A 26513-nucleotide genomic window follows, 5' to 3' on the forward strand; every position below is an offset into this window, starting at 1 on the left:
TACTAGTTATGAAGCAGCAACATAATTCGCTTCCATTGGAAAGGAGCTGGGTTCTATCCCAACTGCTCCAACACCTTTTGGAATTGGCCTTTTATTAAATGCATTTTGTTACTTTTGTTTGGGTGTCCTAAACCAATTACAGTATAAAAACGGTAAGAAAATAATCTCCATAGTGAAAAAAGGGCAAATCAGAGCAGGATAGCATGATACAGAACATGCTAAATAAATGCCACAGGTATAAAATGTACAAATTAATTAACGTATTCAAATGTAGTGGTGCGCAGATACAATCCTGGGACCCAGGTGAATTAGGGTCACCCATGGGATGAATCTGATGGATTCCTCACTGAAACCCTGTCTAAAGTCTCCTCCCAGGTGGCCATGGAAAGACAGACGCTCCCTGGTCCTGACCTTGGGGGTGGTGTACTGCGGGAGGATCCCCTGGGAGGAGACAAGGCCCAGTGTGATGGTGAGATCCCGTGGGATGAGACACAGTATTTGTTCTTTGAAAGGGAGAACCTTTCAGGATTGCAAAGACAGGTAATGGCTTATTGTCATTATAATGGATCTGAACCACATATAAGATCTGGGGCTCTGGGCACAAGTACCGAAGACCTGAACAAACTTTACCAACAGAAAGACCCTTCAAGGAATTTCACGATAATTACTCTCCTTACCACCAAAGATATAATGTAAAGAAATCTAGAAATATTGCCTTAAGCAAATTGTCTTCCTCTGTAACAACACATTCTGATGGTTCATATTTAAATTACTTTAAGGGAAGTAAATCTACCCTTAAAATCAAGCAGCTACCTGAAAGAACTAACTTTGTTGTTGGGGACTACAAGTCCCAGAATCCCATGAGTATTGGGATGAGGAAGAGGGCTGAAGAGGTATGCTCTAGCAGTAGTAAGAGCCCACACCTGAAGGAACCTGAGACATAAAAGGCCCCCCTGAGGTGCAGGCAATAGAAAGGAGCTGGAACTGTGGCTGGAATTCAAGCTGTAGTAGCAGAGGCAGAAAGAAGAAGACATAGTGATGGCAATCCAGGCAGAAGTGGGAGAACCAAAGGGATGCCAGAACGTTGATGCAGCAGATTTCACCTGCTTGTTCTGTGAGGGTCCTGTTTCCCCAAACTTTGAGTTGCAGAGGCTGTGGAGCAGAAGGCGTGCAATAAGGCTGCCTTTCCCCATGTGAACCTAATTGTGGAGATTGCGTGTCAGAAGTGTGTTTGAGACTCAGGTGGGTCTTAAGAGCGAGAGGGGCTCCTTAATTGAGTGGAGACACCTTCAGCGTGGAAGGGTGCAGGTCCCTGTGAAGCTAGAAGCAGTAGGAGCTGTGCCAGAAGTGTTTGAAGTTGTGCAACCTGCGGAACAAGGATCACAGAAGCCGGTGAGTCTAACCTGGTGTTCTGATTCCTTGCGCGAGCACTGCCGGCAACAGTATCCAGTCCAATCTTCACTTGCGTATAATGTGAGAAACCAGAGTGTGTCTCACCCGCTAGTCCCCGCGGGTCTGTCATTAAGGTGGCCAGGACATGGCCATCGCTTTTAGATCCAGCTCCTGGGGGTGGACCAGTTCAGGAGAGTCACCTGGGTGAGGAGTCCTCGGGGAGTGGGAGTGGTACACTGGATGGCGAGACACAGTATCCCCTTCCCTGTAACACCTTTACCCCATCCTACCTAGTAGGCTACTTAGGAAAGCAACCCTCCCCCTTTTCCAACACAAACACTTTCTCACGGACAGCCCGCTATGAGAAAAAACAGACTAACACCAGAGCCGTATACCTGACATGTCCCAATACAATGGTCATGCAGGGTCTGGCAATTACTAACCATTACATACACCTGACTCGCATTACACTTCCCCACACAGATAAAAGGCAGAGCACAAGAGCACGCACTGAGCGAGGCAAAGCCCACAAGGAAACAGCAGTTCCAAGATGGCAGTTTAATATGATTAAAAAACTATAAAAAAAGAAGGGTATTGTAAGGAGTAAAGTGCCCTTGACCTCTTAGACGAGGAACCATTACTTTCATGATCCTTTGAGAATAGAAAACGTAAGACCAGGAAACAAGGCTGAAGAATCCTGCATTGTGTGTTGGAGGTACCCAGGGCTCTCCCGCGTCAATTGTCAAGGCGGGGAGAATCGCTTGCCACCGTGGTTCTGTCCTTGGCTCCTACAGCAAAGCAGTGCCAGTGAAGTCAGCACAGCCCATGAGTTGGGGAGACTGATACCAGACAGTTCTGTGTTGAAGCCAAGGTTGCAAGCGGCAACTTTGTTTATAGTGAACGCTGAAGTGAACAGTGTATGAAGCGTATCTGATACAAATTGTGAGTAAAATAGAACAACGGATGAGTGATTGAACTTTGAAGCCAAGATACAATACCTTAGACATAGTGGTCTGGCACCGCGTATGTGGTCTTTCGAAAGTATTTGTAAGGTATCCAACTAAAAAGTGGCAAAAGCGAAAGAGTGACAAGGGATTGTGATTCAAAGTGGTTCTGCAACAAGTCAAGCAAAATCCCATGCACAATCGAAAGTCTTCGATGTTAATAGCGTAAAGAAAGTTGACGACAAAGTAAATGAACTTGGTCCGAGCCCGGTGGAGCAAGATTAATTGAACATTGTGTTAAGAGGACCTAAGCATGGCTGAGGGGGGTCCAAGGTGAATAGTGAATCACCTGAGAAATTGAGTACTTGTGAAATTGTAAGAGGAAAATAACATATTGTTTGTTTGTCGCATCAGGCCCTCTGATAGAAGAGACTTTGAAAGGCAAAGAGACTTGGGCACGGAAGGCCTTGATGCTAATGATTGAATGGTATCCTCATGCTAGAGAAGCCAGAGACTTTGCTAAGCTCAAGTGTACCGCCTTGTCCTGTGCTGAAAACTTGGGGAAGGAAGGCCAACTGCCTGAACATCCTGACATATCATTTTGTGAACACTTCTTTCTTTTTCGTAAGGATTGGCAATATGTTTATTAGTGTATGGCCTTTTATTTTGACAAGACACCACTAGGACTGTGTTATTATTAGTTGATGGTCGTGGCTTGCTCCCAACTGTAGATTTAGGATTAGATAGGCATTTTTTCAACCCTTTTTGAAGTTCAATAAACACCCTTGAACTATGATCACTTGTGTCTGTCTTACTATTGATAGCATGCCTTCTTTACAATAAGCAGAAGTGAGCTGAAGTTGTTAGTTGAACTTTTAACAATGGGGCAATGAGAATGTCAGACTTGTGTGTGATCAGTTATTTCTCTTTCACTCGTGTGAAGAGCAAACGCTACAGAAAGCCATTGTTAACCTCTTTAACCACTGTAAACTTTATGAATAAGTTCTCATGTGTGCCTAGTTTTGCTTCTTAAGGTAAGAGTTACCTTTACATCCTTATTCACACAAACATTTAATGCGCAATACAGAAGTAAAGCATTTAAACATTGTATCTACAGTTGAAGAGTGAGCAAACATTGCCCAAGCCAAGAGTATTCTCCTACTAAGACTGAAAGCAGCTTTTCTAAAAGCCATAAAACAATCCAACCAAGACTGTGAGCCCAATAGAAGTTTAACTTCGCCTAAGATATAAGTGTGCAAGCATTACCTGAAGTCAAGAGTGTGGCTGCAAGGCTTCTGGATAATTAATTTGGCTAACAGTTAGCAGAGAGATGAAGACAAAGTTGGGGAAGGGAAACGTGCTGCTCATGCATATTCTTTGAAGCTGACACAATCTTTATTGCTGTAGAATTTACGCATCAGAGAGAAGTGGCTCGTAAAGGCAAAGTCAGGTTGTTGTTGTGGCAGACAGACAAGAGAGGCTGCCCCTTTTGAAGAAAGATATTCAGAGGAAGAGTGCCTTGCCTGTTTGAAGGTGTTGAAGTGCCTTAACGTACATTTTGTCAAAACTAAAGCCTGTTTTGAATCACAAAGTACTGATGCTGTGGTGGAATCACAAAGTACTGAAGCTGTGGTGGTATATCTGGGTTTCAGTAGATGCAAAACTTCAGTAGTACACGTGAAGTGGAGTACTGTGAGATAAAAGAGAATGTCCTCATGGTACACTTTAGTAGAAGTGAAGTTGTTGAAGCAGTTGTACTGCAACGTCATTCTGACAAACCTACGATGAATCATAAGTTGTGAATAGTGACATGATAACGGTTAACTGGGAACTATGTTTCACTAACATTTATAGAAGTTGCCTTTCTTTAGAACTGTGGCAAGTCGTCTTGAATTACTGGAAGTGGTGGCACAGCGTTGTGGCTGGGAATGCCATTGGTGCTGTTTTGAGGAAGTGGAAAGTCCATATTTCACCAAGAAGAAAATATTTGCGATTTCTTTTTTTTTTTTTAAGTTTACTGCAAACTTTTAAAAACCAAATTATTTCCATTTCATTTTGACATTTAAAATGTCTTCTCTAATCCACAAAGAAAAGAAAAGAAACCGAGGTCTGGCACCTTAGAAACCAGTCTAGAAAAAAGTCTTATACAGCACCTTTTATACCTTACCTCCTGTGCCATCCTTTAAGATCTCACTTAAAATGTCATAACTGCAAAGATAAAGGAGTTCTGTTCTGTTATGAGGAACATATTCCACCTTTCTTGTTTTGTTGAAGTAGCTAGGGCATATTTCCTATCCCCCATATATTTCGATCTTATTGAGTTGAATGAGGGATATTGCAAGATTAGGTATTTAGTTGATTCCACCTGGCTCTCATTTAAAAACAAATATGCAGTATGGCTCTTTTTGATGAAGTTGTCTTCTTAGATTTCTCTCGTCTGTAAGGTATTCCGTTGCAGTCTCATGAATAAGTCCCTCACTTTTGAGCATGGTAATTTACTCAGATAAAGTGCCAGTTGGTTGATCGCCTAGCTTTCAAGGACAAGATCAAGAGCCATTTTATATGTCGCTCTTTTTTCCTGCTTGTCAATCCAATCCTCACTGCGTTCTTTCTTCTTTGCCCCCTCTGGATTACCTTTTTACATCTCTGTCGAGATGTCTAGCTCACTCAGCCATGTTAAACATCTTCCCTCCATTCCCCCGAGAGACCCCTTGTGCATATTTAGATCATTTTTCCCCAGTATCCTGAAGGGTAATGATACTCCTTCCAGTATGCATTTGCGGGAAAGACTTAGGGATTTCCATAAGACCAATGATTGTAAAGATTGAAGTGCTAACTCAGATCTTATTAGGGCGACTGGAAAGCAGAACTTGCCACCAGAAGAGGGCTTCTAGTAAATTCCAGATCTCCCATGTCAATGTTAAGTTACCTTCTGGTCCATATGTAAGAATTGGCATGATTTTCTGTTTATAGATTATAAAGGGTTTCATGGTGAGCTTTCCATATATCCTGTGAAAGCAGGTTGCTTGCGTCGCTAGACTTTTTACTTTGGCCTTTAGCACCTTCTGCCATTCTTACTATCTAATGCTTCCGTTCACCAAAACCCATAAGTATCTCATTGATGGCACATGCTGTAGCATAGTCTTTGCCATGTGCCATTTAAAATGTTATTTCCTCCTCTCCCGGAGCACCGTCCAGAGCACATCACTTTCGTTTTTTCTGCATTTATCTTAAGGAAGTTGTCCTCCATATAGACCTCCAGGGCTGCTAGTGTTCTTTGCAGACCAATGGGGGTCCGATCCAGGATGACTAAAATCGTCTCCATATATTGCCTATGGCACTTGCTGGTCATCAATCCTAGGTGGAAAGGTTTTAATGTCTCTGGGAAATATTCATGTCTAATATAAATAATTGTATATTGCAGGGGACATGGGACATCCCTGTTTTAAGCCACAATGAGTCTTAATTCCCCCAGAGAGCATCCCTTGCTGCGAGAGTCCCACCTCGATTGAAGTGTCTTAGTAGAGGGAGCGAATCTCATTTACCAGGTCCATAGAACAACCCCAAGCAATTAGTGTTCTCTGTGTATGATATCAAAGGCCTGCTTAAGGTCAATGAAAGCTACATAGAGTCGTCTTAGTTTTCATGGCTCCGATTTTAAATAGGTTAAGTAGGAGCAGTTTAATTCCTGTTCCCACTCCCTTAACCAACTCAGTTTGTCTCGGGTCTATCCTATTGCTCTTTATTGCCCATGCCATTTGATGGTCCAAGAGGATAGACACAAATACCTTGCCCATTGGATCTATCAGCGCAATTGGTCAATAATTGAGTTCTACTCTCCTTTTTGTATATGGGTATAATTAATGCTGTTTTTCCAGGACATGGGCACTTATTTTATCATTATAATGCACTTGAATAGCAGTCTACTAGGGCCCAAGAGTAATCTAAAGACTGAGGTAGGTTCTCCATTCAGCCATTTCGTTTTTTAACAGCCTCCCCTACCTTCTTGGGGGATGTTTTCAACTGGTTTCTCCCTTGTAAGATCTTCTCCTTCGAAATTTCCCCACAGGTTCTTAGATTAATCTCGTAAGTGAAGGACACCAAGTGATGGTCGCTCTTGCCACTCTGCTTCACTACGAAGTCCCCCACTTGGTCAAGCAGAGACAAATATAGAGCCTTTTATTTGCCCACTAAGCGTTAGAATCCCCCAGTTCGATAGTTCTTTCTGCCATGCCGTTGCTCTTCTGGACAAGTCGTGATTGGCCAGATGTTCGCACATTTCATTGAAGTAGCAGATATGGAGATCCCTGCATATTATTATTTGCGGGGATGGACTTTTCTCATATGCCTCATCTATTAAGAGTAGTATTTCATCCTCAAAGACATCTTCTTTGATCCGATTCGGATTCCAATATAAGTCATGATTTTTAATAGCTTTCCCCACATCTTTTTCCTTTAACTCTCCATTCTACTTTTAGTACTTAGGTATATAAATTGGGATTTTTCTCTCTCACCACTGTTAACCCACAGCCATTTTTAACCGGGGTCAACAGTCCAGAGTGAGGACGCCCACTATTTCCTCTCTGCGCTAAGTTTAAATAAATGGTGAACCCATCGCACAGCGGGGGAGAGATTAGCCATGTCTCCAGAAGGCATAATATGGTCAAATCTTTTGGCCTCTCATCACCCATAAATAGGTACGCAAAATCTCTGGTGTTCCAAGTACCCAGCCGAAGAGAGCTCTACTTCTGTTGTGTTGACCATTACTTGCTGGTAACATTTGAAAGATATTTCAAAAGCCACAGCCATTCCTCTCCCCCTTCTTTCCTCATAGTATTCGCTCTTGACTCGTTCAGTGTGGTTACCTCCGACTTCTGGGTGTTAAATGCTATTTTTATCATAGAGCCAACTGCTTCTTGGAGGGCTATTTTCAAATCTTTAGCCCTTGTATCCTCAGGGTTCACATGGTTCCATACATCTCTAGGAGCAATTTCCTTATCAACAAAGAGTTTAGGTTCAGGACTACCCAGTCAAGCCTCAATTCTTCCACAACTTGGATGATTTTCATGTCTTCTGATTCGATGTTTCTGAGTTTAGGTATATAATGCAGAAGCTTCAGGACGTTTGCACGGTTTTAAAAAAGTGTCTTTTCCTCCGAATGTTATCCCAATGACCACTGTGCAGTTCATTATTGTCTCATCTTGTTTAAATTTGTCTCTTCTCTTATTTGGTTCACTAACCCCCCAGATCTGTTTTCCTTTCTATATGTATTCCGGGCATTCTCCTCCACATCCTTCACTTTTTCTCTTTTTCTTATTTCTTACCTCTTCTCCTCTTTCAGTCGTTGCTGGACCTGGTGTGTGTGCGAGTGTCTGTCTGTCTCTCTCTCTCTCTCTCTGTCTCTCTCTCTCTCTGTCTCTCTCTCTCTCTCTCTCTCTCTCTCTCTCTCTCTCTCCCTCTCTCCCCCTCTCTCTCCCTCTTTCTCCTCTTTCTCTCTCTCTCTCTCTCTCTCTCTCTGTCCCTCTCCCCCCCTTGTCTGTTCCACAAGCTCCACCTTTTATGCACCTGCAACCATTTGACAGGTTGCAGGTGTGTGTCTTCAGTTCCAATTGCCTGACCATAGTTAGTAAAGTACTTCAGACATGCCTAACCCTTACAATGGCCTGAAGGCCTCTTTCCATCTCAGTACTAGAGTGGTGAAATTACATGTTAGTGTGCACTACTCCTAGTCACTTCTTCCTCGTCCCATTACTATAATGGTTTAAATGAGGGGAAATGGTTTGCAATAGCCTGTAAAGGCAGGAGGAGGGGGAGGTTGGTTTGCAGTAGGAAAAGGGGGATACAATGTCTCGCCTGTCTATATTCTCTACCCAATCCCCAAGGACCCTACACCCACGTGATCCTCCCTCGCATCTTCACACCCAGGGTCAGGATCCAAAAGCGATGGCGTTTCCTTGGCGTCCTGAGAAGAGGATCCAAGGGGAGTAGGTATGAGATACCTTCAGGTTTCTCACAGTGCTGGTCGGATTTGTTGTGGCCCATCTTCCCGCCGGAGTCTCTATCAGGTCACTGTTCTCACCATCCTCCATGTCTCTACCAGGGTCCTTGCCCTCCCCCAAAGATGAGATCTTTTTTCCATGATAATTCCTGGAAACATGGGTTCCAGTCTCATACAAATGTGATATATCAATCACTTGAGGGTTTTGGGCTTTGTTGTTATTTTCTACCCCCACTCCCCCCCTCGCAGGTTCAATGAATTCAGAGACCAAGTGTCTGAGGGCCCATTCACAGTTTATGGCCCGCTCTCCCCCCTGCTTTCCAGGAGGGACCGGGGGTGTGGTTTCATCCGCTGCTCCCCTATCGCGCCCAGCTTTGATTATATGCAGCAGGCAGTCTCTTCAAATTAAGGGGGGTACAGCAGGATTCCCACAGCAGACTCACTCCTCGGTCACTCCGTATCACCTGCACCCAACTCGCGCGTCAGCGCTACGTGCTAGGTGGTATTTATATGAAGCAGGTGGTCTCTTCAAATTTAAGGGGGCACAGCAGGATTTCCGCAGCAGACTCTCTGCTCGGTCACTCTGGATCAACTCCACCCCACCCACGTGCCAGCGCTATGCACCCGGCAGTGATTATATGCAGCAGGCAGTCTCTTCAAATTAAAAGGGGCACAGCCGGATTTCCGCGGCAGACTCTCCTCGGTCACTCCGGATCAACTACGCCCAACTCACGCGATTTGCTATTGTTGGAACTTTGGTTAACAAAATGTTACATTGACTGAAACATCAAGAACTGATCTGAGACTATCTTACCTACGTGTATTTCCTTATTTCTTTTTGTTGAACATTGGGAGTTGAATTCTCATTGAATCCTGGCAAAGAGAACTCGCCCAGGTTATTGAGAGGTTATCAAGAAACTGTGAATATTATTGTTATTTGAATTGCCATATTTTTTTTTTGTATTTGATATTTAAGTGTGACGGCCAGACATTAGCGTGTTTTGTTTGGCTGCAAAATTCTCAGCAGAGTAGGGATAGTGACACATTTAATATGATTTTTACTTTAATACAAATTGCCTGTTTTTAACAATCATCAAACTGTTGTCTGCCTTGCATTGCTGACCCCTCACACTCAATTGATTAGGCATTTTTACCCATTTGCTGAGGCTCCCACCAGGTCTGAACCCTGGTTCCCAAGTCTACCATGGGAATTCAACCTCTCCTCCCACTTGCAGTGTACCTGGGACAAGGTCCAGCGCATGAAGGAATGGGTGCTCTAAACTCCCATTGAATGGCAAGCAGTCACCTATTCATAAATGGGTAAACATCGGCTCGAAAAGCTGTCCATGATCGATATAGTACTAGATAGATTGGGGCCAAACCAGTGCCCCGACCTGTTGCCGATAGAGCCACTTCAGCCAAATCAGAACGCATTCACAAGTACTGTATTAATGGGGATGTGATGTTGTATATTTTCCTTCCTGCTAAAATGTGCGAAATGAGGAGTGTTTTATTATGATGGAAGGTGTTCTTTTTTATTGTACATGCTACGGCTGTGCAATACATTGAAAAATAAAATGCTGGGCTCAGGCTGGTCGGCAACGTTTATTCTTGGGGTGCCGTCTCTTTCGGTGGGTGTCTCGAAGAGTCCAACAAGTGTTGCGGATGTGAATGGCACTGTCCAGTACGGTGTGAGCGACGAGCGTTATTATTTAAAATGTCTGTAGTCTCAGCTTGCTTGCTTGACATTGCAAAGATAGAGGGACTGCAGATGATATAGTATCCATTAGAAGAATGTTACTTACTCATTCATGTTAGTTCATCCACAAGTTGCCTCGAATGATTTATGTACACACCATGTACTAGATCTCGAGGCCTGTATTCGATGTGTTTTGTCAGAAACTCTTTTAAAGTGTGGCGTTGATGGTACCTGTAGGATGTTCCTGCAAGTAGTGAGCCAAATAACATGCCTCGGCCCATTTCCCCTTTTAACTGTTTTGTATATTGATATATGAAGTATTGAGGTCACATTGAGATTTGTCATCTTTATTTTTTTTTAGAACACCTTTATTTAAGCTTCTATGACAAGACTGAAGGCGAGCATTATGCTTCAACTTCTTTATTTAATACCCTTCAGCAGTTTCAACAAACTATATCAATCAACAACAAAGAAATGTCCATATGACTTTCACTTTAAAACTACAAATCCCAAAGTGTCTGTAGTCCTTCTCTCTCCAGCTCAGCTATGACCACATCCTGTCCCTGAGTTCCTCCTCTTCTTTTACTGCTCTTCAAGCAGATAAGTGACATTCTCTTTACCTCCAAGCTAATGTGTATTTATTTAGCCTTGGCGTAGGATTTAGATATGTTTTAGTTTAGGATGCCGGTACGGCAAGTTGTCGCTGCTTATTGAGTGTTTAATGATAATGATTCCAAGCGTAGCTCCAAGCAGCACGTGAGACTTAATAAGCGTAGGAGAGACCAGTGTTTAGGTAGGACTTCGGTCCGTGTCGAGAGCGCGGCTGCCGCCGCATTCGCGCGCCGAGATTTCACGGGCGACCTAGCTGCTATTGATTAAGCAGCGAGAGCTCCGTCGGCTGCCTGAGCCCCGTGCCGTATTCCCGGCACTTCAGGAGTGCGCCGTTGGGCCGCGGAGCTCCCTCGCCCCCCCCCCCCGGCAGGAGAGCGGACTCGCTTCTGCGGGCCTCTCCCTTGTGGAGGCGCGGCCGGACGCCGAGTGCGTCAAGCCCTCGCATAGGGCTGCCACAGAAGACTCCGGCCCCCACCCTCGCGGGGGCGGAGCTTACTGAATGCCCGTGCTGCGTCGCATTCACTACACGACGCGGCCCGAGGCAGCAAGAAAAAGAGCTCGTACGAACGGTACGGAGCATCGTAATCATTATAAACATTCTAATTTCCCCTCGTGCGCTCGAAAAGCGCTTACCAAGCTGAGGGAAAGCATAGCCTCAGGAGAAAGAGGCGGAAGGAGCGTGAGCGTTTCACAGCTCACGGAGAAAAGAGTGCCACCAGGCACACACTCACGAGGCTACGGCCTCCCTCTACGCATTAAACAATCATAAGACACCACAGGCACAGCAAATTAAGAAAGTCCGGTGCAGCCACAAGAAAATAATTTTTAAAAAAATGTACAAAAATATATAGGAAATATATATACACGACGTGAAAAGAGATTGATCTCTGAGAAGCATCTACTAGGAAGTGGGCAGCAAAGACACATGCATACAGGTATTAAGGCACGCAGCACCCTGTATCATGTCGGAATTCGAATGGAGTGAAGAGGAGCAGTCCCTAGACTTGGCTGCCAGTTTCAAAGAGGTACTGAGGAATTCCCTAGTAGATGCTGTGGCTCAAGGGGTGAGACCCTTACAGGAAAGGCTGGAGACACTAGAAGCAATGCTTCATCAGCCTAAAGAAAGCACCAAGAGGACTTGCAGCTTGCCCATTGAACCCTCTGGAGCAGGGTCTAAGGGGAGTATTCAGGCCCGCAAGAGAAAAGCCTCTGCAGACCCCCAGAGCCCTACGGATGGGGTGGAAGATAAGGCCCCGGAGGTCGCCGACGCCTTCGCGAAGCTTAAGAAAGCATATTTGCAGCGTCAGGCCGTGCCGGACCTCATGACCCCCTCTCCTAGGGAAGAAAATGAAGGAGATGATGACCCAGGCTCGGAAGAGGAGCCAGAGGAAGGGGACCTACTTCCTCAAGAGCCGGAGGAGCCAGCCGAGGAAGAATGGGCGAAGCCCAGCGGGGGAAAGAATGCCCGCAAAGAAAAGCACCTCGAGGAGGAGCAGGACGATATGTTTGACCCGGATACCATTAGGAATCCGAGATCTTCCGACTGGCAGCCTTCTCCAAGAGTGGCTCAATATATGACAGCAAGGCTTAGAAAAGCTCTAGATAAGGAGGTGCGACAGCGTCTCCGAGCGGAATGCCCCCAACCAGACTTGCCGTGTAAGGTGGTGGAAGCCCCCGAATTGGACCCCAAGATGCTCACCTTTGTCTCAAAGACCAATAAGGACCCCCGTAAAGGGATAGATAGATCATGGAAGAGATGCCAGGAGAAGGTCCTGGTCTTAGCCGGTCCTCTCGCTAAGATCATGGACTTAGCAGAAAGGGCGAGGGACACAGGCGAAGAGGTGGGCCCAGAGGCCCTAGCTCAATGGGCGCAAAGGGCTGTTTGCCTCCTAGGGAACGCACTATAGCCTCCGAGAGAAGAAGGGGGCTGCTTCTGAAGATAGACATGAAGCTCAGTGACCTAGCATCCTACGAGGCCGGTGAGGCAGCCCAAGGACTCTTGTTTGGTGAGACCTTTGGGAAGGAAATGGGCCGCTTTGTAGGCACATACACTTCGCTGGAGAAAGCGCAAGCATCCATACGTAAGATCTTCCCACAGAGAGTTTTTGCCTGGACCGGTCGTTACAGGTGTCGCTTGACCGGTCGCCAACAAGGAGGTAATAGACCCCTGAATCACAGAGCCCAGTACTGGGAGAACAGGCAGCAAGACACGTTCTTCCCAGCCAGAGGTCGCAATACCAGAGGGCGACGAGGAAGAGGTTTCGGACGAGGCCAGGGGTTTACACCAGGTAAGAGCAATAACCTATCCTCCAGTGGGAGGGAGGACAAGTATGTTCTGGGAAAGCTGGCGCGCGCTTTCCATCGATGCCTGGATTTTGCAAACCGTCAGAGGTCTGCAGCTAGAGTTTATTCAGGATCCAGTGCAGACCAGAAACCCCAGCGCCCGAGCCTAGCGAAAGCGGAGCAAGCGGCCCTCAATACCGAATTAGAGCATTTAGTGAAGAAAAGAGCCATAGAAAGGTGCCCCGGGGCCCCGAGTTTCTTCAGCAACATGTTTCTCGTTCACAGGAAGGAGAAAGTGCGCCCAGTAATAAATTTGAAGGAGTTGAACGGATGGATAGTTTACCATCATTTCAAGATGGAAGGGATCCATCAGCTCAGAGACTCCCTGAGAGAGGGAGACTGGCTGACCAGGTTAGATCTAAAGGATGCCTATCTTACGGTTCCAGTACAGGAGCATTTCAGGACTATTCCTGGCTTTTCGCTGGAATGGACAATTCTGGCAATTCAGGACAATGCCATTCGGGCTTGCGTCAGCGCTTGGGCATTCACGAAATTGATGAAACCAGTAGCCGCAGCCATCCGAGAGAAAGGGATTCGGCTGATTATATACTTGGACGATCTGTTGCTTCTTGCAGAAGATCGAGAGGCACTGGAGTATCAGACAAAGTGGGTACTAGACCTGTTGCAGTCACTGGGGTTTCTAGTAAACACGGAGAACTCTGATACAAAGCCAGCGCAAAGATTGGATTTCCTCGGCTTTGTCCTGGATACAAGGAAAGCCACCCTGGAGCTACCAGCAAGGAAGATATGAGATATCAAGAGAGATCAGAGCATGCTTGGGGAAGAAAGTGATTTCTCTGAGAGTTCTAGCGAGAATAGTGGGCCTCCTAGCAGCCTCCATACAAGCCATTTTTCCAGGTCCCTTACACTATCAAGCCTTACAAAGGTTGAAGACCAGAAACCTGCAACAAGGGTTGAGATATCATCAATCGATACCGCTAGATCAGGAATCTATCACGGAACTGGAATGGTGGTTGCAGAATAAGGACGCTTGGAATGGGCGTGCCATATTCAGAGACCGGCCGGACCTCGTGATAGAGTCGGACGCCAGTCGTCTAGGATGGTGAGCTTGATGCGGAGAATTGCAGACTGGAGGGAAATGGAGCGCAGTGGAGCTGCGCCTGCACATAAACTGCCTAGAGCTCCTAGCAGGCTCCTTTGTGATAAAGACGTTCACGAGAGACAAAGTGAAGTCTTGCGTCCTGCTAAAGATGGACAACATTTCAGCAGTACGTTACATAAACCACTTAGGAGGGACGAAGTCCAGGATGCTAGACGAGCTAGCGAAGGACTTCTGGCATTACTGCCTGAGGACAGGCACATCAGTGACAGCGGAGTACTTACCCGGGGCACTGAATGTAATAGCAGATTGGAACTCTCGATAACTCACGGACTCCAGCGATTGGAGGCTAGATCCAGCAGTGTTTCAGATTTTGGATCGGAAATGGGGTCCATTACACACAGAACTGTTTGCGTCTCGCCTCAATGCTCAGATACCCAGCTATTTCAGCTGGAGGCTAGATCCAGACGCAAAAGGTACAGATGCATTCCTGCAGGATTGGGCAGGCGGCACACATTACGCATTCCCTCCGTTCATGATGCTGAGCAGAGTGCTGGTGAAGTGTCAGAGGGAGAGAGCGGAGCTGGTACTAGTAGCACCTTTGTGGAAAGTTCAGGTGTGGTTCCCGTCGCTGATAGAACGCTTGATAGATCTGCCGAGAGTCCTCCCGGAAGGAGAGCGACTGCTCACGGACCCAGCTGGGCAGTGTCATCCTCTGAGAGTGAGAGGGACACTCCCGCTCATCGCGTGCAGGATATCAGGAGACGATGGGAACTGCCAGGCATTTCGATGCAGGTGGCAGAACTTATTGCCGAATCCTGGGCTCCATCAACTAGGAGGAGCTACGACGCGGTTTTGGGCAAGGTGGACGAATTGGTGTAGAGGGAGAGGTTTTCATCCCATTTCTGCATCTGTAGTAGCCATACTAAACTTTCTAGCGCAGCTGCTGCAAGATGGGAAAGCATTTTGCACTATAGGAGTGTACAGATCAGCGATTTCCGCAGGTCACGTACCGATTGAAAGGGTGCCAGCAGGTGAACACCCAGCAGTTTGTAGGCTTATTAGAGGGGCTAAGTTTAAAGCGCCACCGGTTCCCAAATATACAGTATTATGGGGTGTGACGAGAGTATTGAAATTATTAGAAAGCTGGCCGAATAATAGATATTTGTCTCTCAAACAGCTATCGGGCAAACTAGCGATGCTGTTATGTCTCATATCCTGTAAGAGAGAGTATCGGATGTTAAAACATTAGAGATTAATAGAAGGACATTTGTACCAGAAGGAGTGACCTTTGTGGTGGTACAGAGGACTAAATCGAGCACATCCACAGTGCACTATCCCTATTTTCCAAATAATACCAAATGGTGCGTAGCTAGTTAAATCAAAGAATACGAGGCCAGGACAGCGGAGAATAGAGCAACGAGTACAAATCAATTGCTAATAGCGCGCAGGAAGCCTTTTCAGGCGGTGAAGACAGCTACCATAGTGAGATGGGTCAGAGAAGTAATGCTAGCGGCAGGTATTGATTTGCAGCAGTATGGTGCGCATTCAGTGAGAGAGGCCATGGCATCCAAAGCATATAGGACAGGGGTTCCATTGCAAGATATTATGGCAGCAGCAGACTGAGCGAATGATCGTACCTTCAGAGAATTTTATTTTAAACCGACTGAGAGTATAGCGAGTGCAGTGTTGGGACAGCTTTGAACAAGCATAATGCTTGCCTCCAGTCTTGTCATAGAATAAAGATTACCCCTGCTAACTGCGCAGGGAGTATTAATTCTGTTAAAGACTAGGAGGCGAGCATTAGTTCCCACCCACGACTGTTTGATAATCATATTGTATGTAATTGTGTAAGGATATGATGACGAACTAGATTCCACCCTGATATTATGTTTATGTTTTCCCTAGGGGAAGAGCAGAACAACAATTGAGGGAATGGACTAGAAAGGAAGGCGAGAGTTCAGCCACTGTGAAGTTAATATGTTGGAGTTCAAGAAGTCCTTGCTCGGTTGGCGGGACGAGAACGTTTTGGTTACAGAACATTCAGAGCACGTAAAAGAGAGGAGGAGCTCCGGGACAGGATGTGGTCATACCTGAGCTGGAGAGAGAAGGACTACAGAGACTTTGGGATTTGTAGTTTTAAAGTGAAAGTCATATGGACATTTCTTTGTTGTTGATTGATATAGTTTGTTGAAACTGCTGAAGGGTAGTAAAAAAAGAAGTTGAAGCATACTGCTCACCTCCTAGTCTTTAATAGAATTAATACTCCCTGCGCAGTTAGCAGGGGTAATCTTTATTGGCAGGCACAATATATACGTTATGCGTATATAACATTGCAGTGTTCCGCGTACATATCTCATACATCGCAAATCCAGAAACGTGACTATTGTCAAGGCAATTACACGCTGACATGGTTGAGGGAGAGAAAAATAAAAAACTCACTCCATATATCTCTGGGTCTGGATGCCACAGGTGTGTTAGGATAAATGCTTCCTCGTATTCATTGGACCAAGTTAGTTCCTACAGCCAGTCTTTTTCCAGTCTGTCTCTCCACATCTTGACGATGACGATTCTTCGTCTTTCATCATTAGTATATTCTCTTCACAGATCGGAAGTGGCACAGCTTATTCAAGAAAATGAATATGTCAACATCAGGCTCGTCAAGCTGCAGAAAAGAAATGATGAATTGGAAGAGCAGTGTATCCAGCATGGAAGGATGCACGAGAGAATGAAGCAGAGGTACGACATTTTGGAAATTAATTTTGAATGTATGATTTGTTTGTGATGTTAACATCATGGGTTTGACAACAAACTCACAATTTTCATTGGTTAATGTCCCATTCCCTGTCCCCTAACAAGGGTTTTAGATTAAAATGGTATGTTAATAAAATTCATAAATGTCAAGATGTTTTGGTTACCACGCTCTGGAAAAGATGGCTTCCTTTTTTTTTTTAATCAAGTGGTTTTATCTTGAGACTTTATCAGAACCAACTTTTTTCTATGTCTAATGTGTCAAAATATTTTTTTGCTCCACGGCATGCATCATCGTGTTCATTTCATTTCCCCATCATCCTGCAAAAAGGCAGGGATTTTAAAGGTTCTCCACAATCCAAACAGTGTTTATTATGAAGCGTTGCTGTCAAGAGTGAGATTGCACAATTGCTTGCTGTTTAAAACATTTAAATTGGCTGAGTACTAAGCCAGGTTTTCAACGAAGAACCGAGCATTCCATCTAGTGTTAATGGTCATTTTACATGGCATTTTTATCAAGGAATTAACCACCACCCAAGTTAAAGTGCCAAACCAAAGGTGAGGGCCTCTAACAAGAGTGAAAATCAATTACCTCACGATAATGCACTGTGCAATGTTTAGTTAATGCTATTAGATAATTCTCTGTCGCAAACCGACTGCCGCCTTAAGTTTAAAATAAGTTCAAATAAACTTGATTTTTCCCTAATGTACTAACTAGAAAAAGGTGTGTTTTGACATCGTAATGAGTTCCTTGAAGTAAGCTAAGAAGCGGAAGCTGCCAGAGTCAGATTGTGATTAGATGTTGTACTTCTATTAAATCGTGTAACTCAGATTTGGGGACAGTGGGCCCTTGACACCAATTAGTGCCTTCAGTCAGAGTATTCTGGTTGGTCAGTCAGTGGAGTGCATGTTTCAGTAATCAGATGCCGATGTGTGCAAATCAAACACAGTAGCCACATTCATGAATGAACTGGCACTCAGAATGCAAGGGGCGCTGTGTTCTCAACTTACAAGCATCTGATTAATAACAGGGAATGTTGCTGGGTACTGCTACACGTTAAGTGATGCAGGGCCTCAGGTGTTCGGAGGAGCACCCCCTGATCAACACCACTCACCCCTAGTTTCGTGGTAGGCACTTGTCACTGGGTATCACCAATGCACACTTTCTCTTTAAGGCCTCCTCCATTACCAGTCTAAGGATAAGGCAGCGGGCAGACATTAGACTGGTTGTCATAGAGCTGCGTACCCTGGGAAATAGACAGGCTCAACCCCACTCAAGCCTGTTTCATGAGTCCATTGGGTAGTGAAAACTGCTTGCAGTGTTGGGGACTCATGTGGTACACAGAGCTCCATGTGGCAGAGACCACAGCACAAGTCAAAGATAGCAACAGTCCCTGTTGAAAGTGCAACAAATCTACCTTTGGCCTAGCCCCGCGTGGGCAACCTGTTGTCAGTCTTAGACAATCTCCTAGGTGGGTGTGGATCACTATGCCCCCCCTGCTCTGGTATCTCAGGGCCTTTGTGCACTGTGTTACTGCTAGATTACTCCTAAATTACTCCTATGGACACTCTAACATAAGACACAAAGAAAACACATGAATCAATTCAACAATAGAAACACTTTTATTCATACATAGCAATGCATGATGCAAGCACTATTATAATGCAAATCTCGAATTTGCACCTATTATGCTTTTGGTGCAAATCTAAAATGCAATGCAATAACTATAAACTTTACAGGCTTCTAATGCAAGCAATCTAATAGCCACTCCATTCCACACCATTCCTCTCCATTCCACACCATACTTCACACTCTCTCTCTAAAACAAACCCTGTCCGATTACCCCTTCTATCATGTCAGCCAAAGCTCTGTGTGAATGTCTGTTCTAATTCCCCATGCACATGTCTTATTCAACAATACTCCCCTTTTGCTCTGTGTTGCTCTGTCTCTCCTCTCCAGCTAACTTCTGCAACCAGCCAGTCAGTCAGGGCCAGGCCCCTCTCTGCCAGATCCCTGCCAGATCGATCTCATCAGCTCTGCTGCACCCAAAACCGCGTCCCAAAGTACATCCAATCACTCCCAAACGCCTCTCCAAGTCATCTCTCGATCTCTCAGAGTGTCAGTGTGCCATCTCCAACTCCAACTAGCATCTCGAACTACCAACTCCCTCTCTATCTCAGAGAGCAGACCAGCAGAGAGCAGCCACCCAAATCTCAGAGCCTCACCTCTCATTATACTGTTCAATGATGTATTCATATCCATGGTTACACTCGTTCTCTCTAAGCTAAAATGCCTCTCTTTCTGTCTGTCAGCATTTCTAAATGTGAGCAGTGCCTAAATGTTTGTGATGCATGTCCTGTACTTTTCAATCACTGCGTGTTCTTGTCATCGTGACATTTGTCATCATATCTATACCATATCTTCTTCTGTCTGCCTGCGGTACAAAACACCATCTCCTCATATTTCTCGATTCAAATCCCTCTCTCCTTCTGCATGTCTCTCTGTGCAAAAGCTCTCCCTTCATGATGCTGCCTGCCCCCACCTTCTCTCTGTCTGCGAAGCACCAGCCAGGGCTGATAAGGCCACAATGCCTTCTCCACTCGGACAAAGGTCATGTTATCTGTCTGCCAAGCATACTGTTTACGCATACTTTGTACACTGTAACTCATAACAAGTTCGCATTCCGCAGTGCTTCTGTGTGTCTCAATGGAATGGCTTCATAATGCCATAGGCCTTATTCTTTCTGTAGTGCTTACTCTCTCACTCGCAAACCCAAGCGCTATCTATAATGCCTCAATGCATATTCTAAGTGCACACTCATGCGTGTCTCTCTACAATGCATACATAATACATAACTACATATCTCTACATGTGTCTACAAATATAACGTGTCTCTACATGGCACTTAATATAACAGGCCTCATTCTATAGCAAATTGCAAATGCATACAAAGTGGCAGAATAATGTGGGTAGTCTAATGTCACTACTTCATGTCACTACTAATCAGAATGAATGATGGATAACGGGATCCCTAAATGGGTCATGATTCTCTAATAATGGGTAATGATTCCATAATGATAACAAACCAGGCTTCTCCATACTATCCGGTTTTACAATCTCTCCTCTTATCATTATATAATCATTAGTAACGATTTGTCAAAACATGTCTCAATGTGGCATGCTAAATCAGGCAAAATTTGCAAAGGGAAAAAACATTCTATCTCATAATGCAAAAAAAAAAACGATGCAAGCATTTCACTCTATCAGTGGCAAGCTAAAAATTCAAATGCATAGCTGCAAATGTGTCAAAATTCAGAATAGCGTATTTCTAATACAAATCGAATGTCACTACTTCATGTCACTACTAATCAGAATGAATGATGGATAACTGGATCCCTAAATGGGTAATGGTTCTCTAATAATGGGTAATGATTCCATAATGATAACAAACCAGGCTTCTCCTACCCACACACCTGGGAACAGTCAGAGATGGGAAACTGGGACAGGCCCCTACAAAAAGGTATTAGAAATTGTATTAGAAATGGCAAGAGAATGTGCAAGTTCACAGGGAGCAGATGTGTTGTGAAAGCGGTGTGGAAGTGAGAGGAGCTGAGAGGGGGAAGCTGTTGTGGAGAAGGCTGGAGGAGAGTCAGTGACTTGGAGAGAAGGATGAGGGAGGAGTTCTAGACAAATGTGGGAGCAATGGAGACAGATGGTGGGTGAGAAACTTTAGGAGGGAAAGGTGGTGAAACATCAGAAAGAAGTGGTCAGCGATAAGGAAGAAGTGATAGACCAAGAAGAGGACATGGTGGGAGATAGAGGATGAAGAAGCAGGAAGACATCAACACTAGGATGCGTTCAGGAAGGAGGGGAAGTATCCAGAGAAGTCAAGGCAAAGAGCGAAGGTAATACAGGTATGCAGTTTGCCTACTGGACCAGAGTGGGGGCCTGAAATTGAACAAGCATGAGGTGACAGGAGTTAAGTGTGAGGCTCTGCATAGCAGCAGAAGAAATAGGGGCATTAAGGAGGATCACCTGATACATGAGACTGTAGTGGAGTCACAAGGAGCTTATCAGGCAATGGGTGGAAGCCCCTAGATCTGAGCTTGATAACCCTCCTTCCAGGACTTGGAAAAGTCCATCCAACAAATCCATTATGTCCTCTGTCTAGAAACACCTAATCTCCCTCATGGACTTGCTAACCGTCCCTACTCTATCCTGTGGTTTGAGTAAGGCTAACCTTACAGGTCCTCTCTCACCTCCCCCTCACTACACTGACTACATTCTGATCACTCCTGCCTCTTTTCTAATGTCCCTTCAATGTTTACCTCCTCCGATCTTTCTCCCACCCTTTTTGTTTAATACTTATCTTCCCACTCTACTTCCCCTCCTCCACACCAATACTTCCCGCCTCCACACTGATACGTCCCTCCTCCACACTACTACAACCCCTCCCACCAACTTCTCAAACACGTCCTTTCTCCCTCTGCGATTCAATTTTCATTTACTCCTTACACTAACCTCCATGCTCACTCGCCACACAAACAAGCATACTCGCTTCAGAACCACTTCCACTGCATAGCCAATCTCACCTGCTCGGTGAATATCATCCACAAACTGCAACTCCCACCCTCCTCCTGCTGGACTCTTGGTCACACTCCACCTCTGACTTCACCCGAAAAGCCTTCTTTTCCTACTTCCTGTCCCCGCTTAAATCCCCCTCCACCTGTGAGGATTGGACTACTTATCCTGCAATCTGGTCCTGTCTTTCCCACCCGGGGCATGTATGTGCAGGGAAAAATCATAAGAAGGGGTCTGCACCCTACCCACTTTCCCTGCATGGGGTCGACATGCACGAGAGATGGTTTCGTAGGAAGTCCAATGTTCAGATTCGTGTTTTTGGACCCATTCCAGTGGAGATCCCGCAAAGTATGGGGAGAATAATTCCATTCCCCCTTTTTGTCAATGGTGGTCCATGGGACCTGTGACTTTTTATGTGTGCTTGCTGGTGGGCTCTGATGACCATGCGACACTGGTCTCAACGCTCTTTCTGTGCGTGGCTGCAGCTGGTTTCTCTCTCCCGGCGGTGCACGGCTGAGGTCAGGTCTCTCTGGGGCCGTGGTTTCTCTTTATGGCTTTCCCTCCATCCTGCATGTGGGGCACTGATGCCTATTTTGTTGCTTGGCCTTAGCTGTTGGCTTTCCTCCTGGCTGGTCATCTCTTAAAATGAAAAGAGACATCAGGCAAGGCTGAAGATCAGGATCTGTACGCAAACATACTGGCACAAGTGGGAGTGGGTGACAGGAAGTGGGGCCCTTGGGGCCCTTGTTGCTGAGCCGGCCCTCAGTGCTAGGGCTGGCTCTGGCTTTCTCTCTACCCTGCCAGCCTCCTGTAAAAAAGGGTCCCCACCCCACTTTAACAAGGCCAGGTTATGAGCCCTGTCCTACACCTACACCTTTTGTCCTGAGTTATCTTCCTCACCCGGTTCATGACAACTGACTGCCTTATCAGCCCCACCCAGCATAGGATTTTCTTTTACCCTGAACTATCTTGAGAGACAAGTCAAATTGTCTGAAATCACTGCCTGATAATACTTTCTGTGGGACCCCAGGCATTACCATCATGAGCATCTGGATCTCGTGGTCAGGAATTTGTATGGTTAGAGTGGCTTGGGGGTAGATATCGACGTTTCACGGACACTGATACTTTAGACTGAATTCCCAGGGCTTAATTATTTATTTATTTAGAATTCTTATAAAACGCTTAATGCCCATAGGCCTCAAAGCGCGTTTAGATAAAAACAAGGTAAACGTTACATAAAACAATAAAAACAAAACACAATATAAAAACAGACAGCAAAACCGGATGACGGTAGCCTATTGTGTCACTTTCCCACAGAGCCAACACATCTTAGACCACCAGACCAAGATCCGAAGAGCCCATGGGCAGATATCTGCACAGTCTCAGAAAAGGGGGTAATGTACTAGTTCCACACCCTACCAGGATACAATCCCTGTTCCCCTGTGTACACCACTCGTCCAAGTCTATCCTGCGCAGGAATTTAAGATCAGCACATCGAACGACCCCGGCCCAGATCTTGCACGTAACCAGGCCAGGATTTTGCTGCAGATGGCTTTTCTGGGTTCTTTGTGCAGGATTTTTCGAGAAGTTGGTAATAATGAAATTTCTATTGTCCATGACCAGGGCTATAGTGGCAACATCTTCAGGCATCGGCATGTTGGCTTTCCTTAAACGTCGAACCTTTAAGTTAGCTGGTCTGGGATTCGTGGACTAACGGAAACATCCTTCTGGAGGTGCCATAGTGCGCCCTGTGGAAGTAGAGATGTGGTTTGATAACTGCAGGCCCAGGGTAGGTGGAAGGTGGTGAGGATACTTCCTTCAACAAGGAAGAGACCCCTAAACCAAAACCATCTAAGGAAACCTCTGAAAAGGGTGCCTGATGATCTACACCCACAGTGGGTGATTCTGTTTGTGATGCACAATTCGTTTTCCCGAACGGCTGACAGTTCAAGGCACTTAAAGGATGTGCCGGATGAATCGCGGGCGAATCCGTTTGTGATGAGCAGGTTGCTTTGCAAGGCGGCTGGTGTTTAATAGGTGGAAGAAGAACTGTTTGTGCATTTCTTTCAAAGAAGAAGGCGTGGTAACTCTCGGCTGAAATGTCAAGATACAATTGCCAGGCATCAAAGTCCTGAGAGGATTGACAACTGTTCAGTTCTTTAATGAGTGTGTCTTTCCAGATCCTCCATGACTTGAGGGAAGTATTTGTCTGGAGGCCCACTACCGGCTCTAAAACAGAAGCAAGATTGATATTAACGGACCCCTCGATACGGGTGAGGATGTCAGAAGCGTAGAGGTTGACAATTCCCCAGAGCTTACAAGGACTGACAGAGTCATGATTAAGGCAGGGAACCCCGACTATATGACGGGCGGTTGCCTGTAAAGTAGGACTAGGAAATTCAACACCATCTGCCAAGGAGAGCATGTAGCTAACTGCCTGCTGAACTGGAAACAAGTGTTCAGCTTTATTCTTGGATGCTGAATTCCTCCTGATGGATGGCCTGTTCCTTTAGTGATAGATTCCTTAAATGTTGGGCTGACTCAGCGTGCATAGTTGAAGCTGCAAAATCGTGTCCTGAGAACACCCTGAATCGGGGAAAGACTCAGTTCATGTAGCGCAAACCTGCTCTCTCCTGCGGGAACTGAGAGACAAAACTTCAGCTAGTCGATCCACTTTATGCAGAGAGAGGGGGGGCAGGGGAGTCGAGCATTGGTTTCACTAAGTCAGGCTTCCTTCGAGTCATTATGAACGAAAAGGGAAAACTGCAAATATATAGAGTCAACAAGCGGAACAGTTGGCAGATTGTGGGAGCTACTTATTATTCTCTTGCTGCAGAGAGGCAAAGCCCACTGAGCGCCGAGCCCACTGCTAGAATTTCTTATGACCGTTCCGGCTCAAAATCCGAAACTGAAAGGAAGGAAGGTATGCACCTGAGTGAATGAATGTGCCCAGTTGTTTGGATTTACGAGTAGTGAGTTGCAGAAGGGAAAAGGAAGAGAAATGCCACAGATCTGGAGGCCAACATTGGCTGACCTGGGCAAAATTCCAGGTGGAGAAATACAGGCAAGGTTGGATAACATCGATACTTCATCCGCTTGTGAAGATTTCTTTGACAAGGGGATGGACATTTTGGAGGAAATATGTAATAAATATGCCCCATTGGAATAAAAAAAGACTAGAAAGTCCAAACCTTGGTTTGGCCCCGATCTCGCCCTGTTACGGAAACAGTTACGTCAAGCTAATAATACCTGGAGACTCACTAAAGTGAACAGCAACGCTGTTGGAGCAAAGGCAGTTTTAAATACATAAAAAACAGCCCTGTTCGAGGCAAAAAGGAATTTCCTACATGAGGAGATTAAGCAGCCAGGGAACCAAGCCAAGGCAATATTTGAGGTGGTCTCAAGATTTAGCAACCTTGTTTGTATGGGCACGACCATGACCCCCTCTCAGGATCAAGCAAATAAATGTAATGTCTTCTTCAAAAAAAAGATAGCAATAATTCCAAAAGAATATAGCTAAGGGAAGGTGTCCAAGGTTAGGGGGGGGGGCGTTGGGAGAAAAAGAACAAGTGGAGAAGAAGCAGGGGGAAGAAGATTTCCACTTTCAAAAAGTGGATGAAGAGGTGATCTTCTCCCTTGTCAGTCAATTGAAGCCCACTAATGACCTCTCATGCGCAATGCCGGCATGTACAGCCAAACGTTTGGCGAGGAACATTATGCCTTTTATCACTATATTTGTGAACAAGTAACTGCAGGAGGGCCAAGTCCCTAAAGCTCTAAAAAGAGCCCTAGTGAAACCCGTGCTAAAGAAACTTAAACCGAAGTTATGAAAAATTATCGGCCAGTGGCTAGCTTGATGTGGTCGACAACATTTTTAGAAAAGGTGGTTTGTAGCCAATTTCAGGTGTTTGTGGACACAGAGAAGTTGTTAGACAAGCTACAATCTGGGTTCCGTCCCAAATATGGCACAGAGACAGACCTCCTAGCGGTGCATGATGACTTGTTCGAGGTTGCAGATAAGGTGGGGTCCACGGTGCTGTTGATGTTGGACCTATCCGCAGCCTTTGACGCTGTGAACCACCGGATCGTGTTACAAAGTATTGGGCATGTTGTAAGAGCGTCTGAACAGGTAGTTAAATGGTTTGAATCCTTTCTTAAAGATAGGACACAAACAGTGATATTGGAAGGCTTCACCTCAGAAATGGTGAACTTAGAATGTGGGGTGCCCCAAGGCTCCTCTTTAACCCCTTGATTTTCAACTTGTATTTCCGTCCGGTGTTCAAGATATTTGAGAAGTATGGTCTGCGGTTTCATTAGTATGCAGACGATACTCAGATTTACATTGAGATTCAGAACATCGAAGATGTCTTTGAGAGAATCAACCGGTGTATCAATCAGCTTAATGAGTGGATGACCTGCAATCATCTGCAGTTCAATGCATCTAAGACAGAGATCTTACTGTTTGGCCCAAAGTATAACATGTTGCCAGAGAGACATAGTCTTCCCCCCTGATTCTAGGGAAGAACTCCAAAACCTGGGCTTTATATGGCACGAGAACATGGGCAGTGAGGCCCAGGTGGAGGCGACAGGGAAGGCAGTTTTTTTACGCACTGTAATTATTAAGGAATGTGCTCCCTTTCATCCCAACTGAGGATAAGACAGTGGTGGGGGGCAATGACTACACCCACTTGGACTACTGCAATAGCCTTCTTAGCAGGAATTCTATCCAAACAAGTGGCCAGACTGCAGAGGGCTCAGAATGCGGCAGTTAGAGTAATAGGACATCTGGGGAAATGGGACCATGTCTCGTCAGTGCGGAGATCCCTCCACTGGTTGATGGTGGAGGAGTGGATCACATTTAAAGTTGCTTGTTTGGTCTATTAATGCTTGAAAGGGCTTGCACCCGATTATTTTGCTGAGAAGATCACGCACTATCATCCAAGTAGGAAGCTCTGTTCGGAAGATGCATTTCTGACTTGTGTTCCACGATCTAAATGCATCTCCATAGGAGATAGAAGATTTTGAGTTTTTGGGCCAAAAATGTGGAACCAACTTCCATTGGAGATCAGAACGTGTGAGATATTGAACCTTTTTAGGAAAAGGTTGAAAACCTTTCTATTTAAATAAATTGA

The 26513-nt window shown here is 45.4% G+C and overlaps 1 protein-coding gene across 6 annotated transcripts in view; it reads left to right on the forward strand.

Annotated features, from left to right (window-relative positions):
• Positions 1-26513, forward strand: part of SDCCAG8 (SHH signaling and ciliogenesis regulator SDCCAG8) — a 2836880-nt gene that overhangs the window by 2048266 nt on the left and 762101 nt on the right. For all 6 annotated transcript variants that reach the window (XM_069607958.1, XM_069607955.1, XM_069607954.1 and 3 more), the window contains one exon: positions 16656-16787. In XM_069607958.1, the coding sequence (XP_069464059.1) occupies positions 16656-16787 (132 nt within the window). The remainder of the gene's footprint in view (positions 1-16655; positions 16788-26513) is intronic.

This window comes from Ambystoma mexicanum, chromosome 4q (genome assembly GCF_040938575.1).
Source record: "Ambystoma mexicanum isolate Mex_15411 chromosome 4q, UKY_AmexF1_1, whole genome shotgun sequence".
In the NCBI taxonomy this organism is placed as follows: domain Eukaryota; kingdom Metazoa; phylum Chordata; class Amphibia; order Caudata; family Ambystomatidae; genus Ambystoma; species Ambystoma mexicanum.